Raw genomic sequence first — 6,491 nt, 5'->3', positions numbered from 1 at the left:
GAAGGAAGCACAACGCCAACTCAGTTGATAAAATATGTGACTATAGGTAAAAGGTAAATGATCTTTTGCTGATTTTCCTTCCTCCTGTTGATAAGTGTTAGGGGTGCACTATATTAAGGAGTATCTCCCGCCCCACAGTCTTTGGGAAATGAAAGGTATAGATAAGCTGCATGTCACAATCCTCTAATCATCTAAATCAAAAGCTGAGAGAAGTAGGAGGAGAAGAAAGGCAGAGGGAGGCTGACTTGTAGGCAGTGTGGAGCGCAGTTACTAGCATCCTTTTCTACGCCTGTGTGAGTTTCAGTCTTTGTGCAAGCAGTGTCTCCTTCCAGCTAACCATGCAGCCTCCTCTCTAACACTGTGCAATGAGGGTGCTGTGCCCTCCAAGCAGCCTGCTCCAGGGGCTTGTGGCTTTGCTGGCTATCTGCATCCAGCCTCCAACCCTTGGATGGAATCAACAGGGTCACACAGAAGAAGATGTCTTCTTACTCCCAATTAATTCCTCCAGCAGATCCTTGGCCAACTTGGGTTTTGATCTACAAACTGAAAAAAGCACCACTGTTGAGAGTGTCCAAGAACTGAAGGCTACCCAGACAGGACATACCCAGAGCCTGACTTCTTCTTCTTCTCCTGTCTCCTCTTCGAGCAGCACATGGGATAAAAGCAGAGACACATTGATTATGTCTTCTCATACCCATCCAGACTTTCACGCCTCGCAGTCTCAGCAGCAGGTGTCCACTCACTGCAACATCAGTGTGCACAGGCTGATGCTCACCTCCTTGCTTGTTCGCTGGGGTCGCCAACTGGGCTTCCAATGTGACCTGTTGCTTTTTTCTACCAATAATCATGGTAGAGCGTTCTTCTCAGCTGCCTACAATCGTGTTGTTTCCCCAGTAATCATTGAGCATCTTGGGGTCTCCGGGGCCCAGCAGGAATTTCGTTTGTGTGTAGGGTGTGGATGGTCAAGAAGCAGAAGAAGTGGCCACCTTAGACATCAACATGCATCTTCTGCTGCCTCTTCCACTTTTTCTTTCCTATCATCATCCGCAACAGACCCTCATAATTCTTTACAAGGGGAAGCCCTGAATTTCTGCTGCCTGGATTTTAGTTTAGAAGAGCTGAGAGGGGAGCATGGCTGGCGAATGAATCGGAAGCCCATTGAATCCACTTTGGTGGCCTGTTTCATGACTCTTGTTATCATTGTCTGGAGTGTTGCTGCCCTCATCTGGCCAGTGCCTATTATTGCAGGCTTCTTGCCTAATGGTATGGAGCAGAGAAGGACAAGCAGCAAATAGCAATTGCACTTTAAATTGCATTCTAGTTTATTACAGTAGTTAGACATTGTGTAATGTGCTGTGACTTTTTTATTTTTTATTTTTCAGTTTTGTATTATCGAAGACATGTAACTTAATACTCTTTAAATGATGGATTTGAAGAAAAATAACAGGTATAATTGATTTTGTTAGTTGTGATTCTAAGTGGATGTATGAGCATACACCTTTATGAATGTAGAACTTCTAAATGCGCACAGATTAAAGGGTTAATTTACCCTATTATTGAAGAATTGCAGAAAATATAGATCATTGCAACTTACATTTGGAAAACTGGTGCCAATGGTAAGTGACTTCTGGTTTATAAGTTGTCAGACTGCTGCAAGTGTTAAATGTAACCATATTTTACAATTACAGAAATATTCATATTAAACAATCTTACATTTCATAGATGGCATTTAATATGTACGCTTAATATAGTAAATCTTTCATTAAATATTTGGTTTAATTAAGATATGAACATGTTGAAATATTGTAATGTTAATGACCTTAAGACCTTTATTTGTATATAACAGTATCAGTCACGAATGTACACTCTGCTTATTCTTATCATTCACATTCTGGGGAAATATAAATGATTTGTTAATTATAGGACAATATTATCATTGCCAGCCCACCAGGTTTTCCTGTAGCCTGGGCAGGGTGCACAGTAGTAGGACCTGTTATGTTACAGTAGAGCTGACAAACTGATGACATAGAATGTATTGCCCTCCCATGTAATAGGCTTCTCCGAGAAAGGGAGGGAGGTTTCCCAGAAGTGGAAACATGTTTCAAGGGATTTCCCTCAGTGATAAGGTTGGAAATCAAAGATGTAGACCATGAGAAAAAATTAGATCATATATGGGGTTTTAAGTTCACATTGTGCATCATGGCCAATCTTCTCAATTGCTTAAAAAAACAATGCCATAAATGTGTATATATATATATATATGTTTACATTAAAAAAATAGAAAACTTTATTGACATAAATAGAGTAAAATGTATTTATACACACACTATAATACAACATGATGCCACCAATCCAAAAACCGGCACTGAGAGTGTTAACAGGTATATAGCCAATATTAATTTAAAACAAAATATATAAGGAACATTTCCATTATAGTCATGTGACCTATATTTTGTGGCTAAAGAGTATATCTGTGGTCGAGTGGGTTGCTGGGGAAAAAATATTACTGTACTCCGGTGCTAAAAAGGCTGTATGCAAACGCTAAAAAAAGGCCTATCATATATATAAATGTTGTTTTTTTATTTGTGGCCGCTGTGCCTTATATATATAAGCTCCCGGAACATGTGCACCTCACTAGCAGGGTATAGCTAGATAAAAATAACAAAAGTAAAACATCAATCTGATAAATAGTCAGGGAGCCGTATACAGGTCCTTCTCAAAAAATTAGCATATAGTGTTAAATTTCATTATTTACCATAATGTAATGATTACAATTAAACTTTCATATATTATAGATTCATTATCCACCAACTGAAATTTGTCAGGTCTTTTATTGTTTTAATACTGATGATTTTGGCATACAACTCCTGATAACCCAAAAAACCTGTCTCAATAAATTAGCATATTTCACCCATCCAATCAAATAAAAGTGTTTTTTAATAACAAACAAAAAAACCAACAAATAATAATGTTCAGTTATGCACTCAATACTTGGTCGGGAATCCTTTGGCAGAAATGACTGCTTCAATGCGGCGTGGCATGGAGGCAATCAGCCTGTGACACTGCTGAGATGTTATGGAGGCCCAGGATGCTTCAATAGCGGCCTTAAGCTCATCCAGAGTGTTGGGTCTTGCGTCTCTCAACTTTCTCTTCACAATATCCCACAGATTCTCTATGGGGTTCAGGTCAGGAGAGTTGGCAGGCAAATTGAGCACAGTAATACCATGGTCAGTAAACCATTTACCAGTGGTTTTGGCACTGTGAGCAGGTGCCAGGTCGTGCTGAAAAATGAAATCTTCATCTCCATAAAGCATTTCAGCCGATGGAAGCATGAAGTGCTCCAAAATCTCCTGATAGCTAGCTGCATTGACCCTGCCCTTGATGAAACACAGTGGACCAACACCAGCAGCTGACATGGCACCCCACACCATCACTGACTGTGGGTACTTGACACTGGACTTCAGGCATTTTGGCATTTCCTTCTCCCCAGTCTTCCTCCAGACTCTGGCACCTTGATTTCCGAATGACATGCAAAATTTGCTTTCATCAGAAAAAAGTACTTGGGACCACTTAGCAACAGTCCAGTGCTGCTTCTCTGTAGCTCAAAAGTGGCTTTACCTGGGGAATGCGGCACCTGTAGCCCATTTCCTGCACACGCCTGTGCACGGTGGCTCTGGATGTTTCCACACCAGACTCAGTCCACTGCTTCCTCAGGTTCCCCAAGGTCTGGAATCGGTCCTTCTCCACAATCTTCCTCAGGGTCCGGTCTCCTCTTCTCGTTGTACAGCGTTTTCTGCCACATTGTTTCCTTCCAACAGACTTACCATTGAGGTGCCTTGATACAGCACTCTGGGAACAGCCTATTTGTTGAGAAATTTCTTTCTGGGTCTTACCCTCTTGCTTGAGGGCGTCAATGATGGCCTTCTTGACATCTGTCAGGTCGCTAGTCTTACCCATGATGGGGGTTTTGAGTAATGAACCAGGCAGGGAGTTTATAAAAGCCTCAGGTATCTTTTGCATGTGTTTAGAGTTAATTAGTTGATTCAGAAGATTAGGGTAATAGGTCGTTTAGAGAACCTTTTCTTGATATGCTAATTTATTGAGACAGGTTTTTTGGGTTATCAGGAGTTGTATGCCAAAATCATCAGTATTAAAACAATAAAAGACCTGACAAATTTCAGTTGGTGGATAATGAATCTATAATATATGAAAGTTTAATTGTAATCATTACATTATGGTAAATAATGAAATTTAACACTATATGCTAATTTTTTGAGAAGGACCTGTATATGATGGCATCCAGATAATATACCCCTTGGTAGTGAAGAAATAACCCAAATATAGCCCCAGCAATAGCCTAATCAAGATCCATAGTTACCTCTCGACACTCACAACGCCGGTAAGGTACTTGATCTTGATTAGGCTATTGTTGGGAGCTTATATATATAAGGCACAGTGGCCACAAATAAAAAAACAACATTTATATATATGATAGGCCTTTTTTAGCGTTTGCATACAGCCTTTTTAGCACCGGAGTACAGGAATCTTTCCCCAGCAACCCACTCGACCATAGATATACTCTTTAGCCACAAAATATAGGTCACATGACTATAATGGAAATGTTCCTTATATATTTTGTTTTAAATTAATATTGGCTATATACCTGTTAACACTCTCAGTGCCGGTTTTTGGATTGGAGGCATCCTGTTGTATTATTGTGTGTATAAATACATTTTACTCTATTCATGTCAATAAAGTTTTTTATTTTTTGAACGTAAACATTCTGTAGCCTGGTTTATACATCTACTAGGTTTTTTTGATGCATTGATATAGTGAATGTGTTCTGGATTTCTCCTTTTGGACTAATATGTATAAATATATATATATACATATATATATATATATATATATATATATATATATATATATATATAAAAATTTATTAATTAAAATTTACTTCTAAACTTAGTACCTTAAAACTTAAGCATAACTGCTTTTTGATTGCAGCTTTCAGAATCACCATATGACCATAAATCTAAATATACATGTTACTATTTTAGAGCATTTACGAGCTTTTGTGCCTTTTTAGGCTGATCCTGTTATTCCATTCCTCCACAAAAAAAGAGCACCTTTTAGAGGACCTTAAATATACAGCGAAACCCCACCAAATGACCATCACTTTGGGAAGATGACTCCACTAGTCAGATGAAGTCTCCTATTTTCACTTCTACCCTACGTTGATCATCTTCTATAAAACAACCATTTTCTAGACCCCTTTTCGATGCGGTTTTTGGTGGTCATTTCAAAGTGGTACCACTGTACTATGTAAACTGTTTTCTTTAGCCTTTTTCTCCGGAATACCTATTGCTCTAAAATATTTTATTGGTGAACATGAAAAACACTTGCATGAAAAAGATAAATTTTACTGCTTAAGGGGGTTGTCCAGGAGTGGCAAAAACCCCTTTGAGTGTCTCCCTTATAGCCATGTCATGGTGTTTGCAAAGTACCAAAGAAATAGTGTTTACAAAGTGTTTTTGTAGCATGAGACCCAGTGTTTACTCTATGTACATAGTGCAGGATGCATAGGTTCCTTGATATGGTGGTGCAAATTGTCTCTTCAGAGAGGAAGAGGACTAGAACTCTAGTGCCACCTATTGGAAGTAGCAATCCTAAAAGTCATTATTGACCCTTTAATGAGCCTTGTCACATGACTTAGGATAATAGCCAAACCAGAATCTCAATTTGAAGACACTGCACTGACGAGGGGCAGTACCCCGAAACACAAAGTGGAGATCTGGTTTGGCTGATTGAGACGCGTCTGACCGGGATCCAAGAAGTATCGTTTCTCCTTGCGGAGAGTGACATGATAAGCATGTCGAGGTGAGGAGACTTAAAGCCGCATTGCTCCTCTGGGAAATATGCAAATTGTCTCTTCAGAGAGGAAGAGGACTAGAACTCTAGTGCCACTTATTGGAAGTAGCAATCCTAACAGTCAATGTCGACCCTTTACCGAGCCTTGTCACATGACTTAGGATAATAGCCAAACCAGAATCTCAATTTGCAGACACTGTGTTTCGGGGTACTGCCCCTCACAGTGTCATCATCCTCATCCTCGCCACCTCCAACGCCATAAATCAGACCATCAGCCAGATCCAATACCATCCTCGGAGAGGCCCTTTGCTGCGGGTGCACTGGGTGAACACTCGGAGCTGTACTTTGCACTGACAAGGTGCAGTACCCCGAAACACAGTGTCTGCAAATTGAGATTCTGGTTTGGCTATTATCCTAAGTCATGTGACAAGGCTGATTAAAGGGTCGACATTGATTGTTAGGATTGCTACTTCCAATAGGTGGCAGTCTATTAGTTCTAGTCGCCTTCCTCTCTGAAGTGACAATTTGCAGATTTCCCAGAGGAGCATTGCGGCTTTAAGTCTTCTCACCTCGACATGCTTATCATGTCACTCTCCGCAAGGAGAAACGATACTTCTTGG

At 40.0% G+C, this 6,491-nt stretch overlaps 1 protein-coding gene across 1 annotated transcript; it reads left to right on the top strand.

Annotated features, from left to right (window-relative positions):
* The first annotated feature begins 237 nt into the window (after window positions 1–237).
* TMEM158 (transmembrane protein 158) lies at window positions 238–2,216 on the top strand. Its single transcript, XM_069730156.1, has one exon. The coding sequence runs from the start codon at window positions 366–368 to the stop codon at window positions 1,293–1,295; it is 930 nt and encodes a 309-aa protein (XP_069586257.1). The 5' UTR covers window positions 238–365; the 3' UTR covers window positions 1,296–2,216.
* The last annotated feature ends 4,275 nt before the right edge of the window (window positions 2,217–6,491 follow it).

Source organism: Ranitomeya imitator, chromosome 6 (genome assembly GCF_032444005.1).
Source record: "Ranitomeya imitator isolate aRanImi1 chromosome 6, aRanImi1.pri, whole genome shotgun sequence".
Taxonomy (NCBI): Eukaryota; Metazoa; Chordata; class Amphibia; order Anura; family Dendrobatidae; genus Ranitomeya; species Ranitomeya imitator.
Note: the sequence above shows the minus strand (reverse complement) of the source record. Positions and strands in the feature narration are given on the sequence as shown.

Bases quoted from the DNA above. Each gene is read 5' to 3' on its own strand.
- TMEM158 (XM_069730156.1), top strand. From the start codon at position 366: ATGAGGGTGCTGTGCCCTCCAAGCAGCCTGCTCCAGGGGCTTGTGGCT.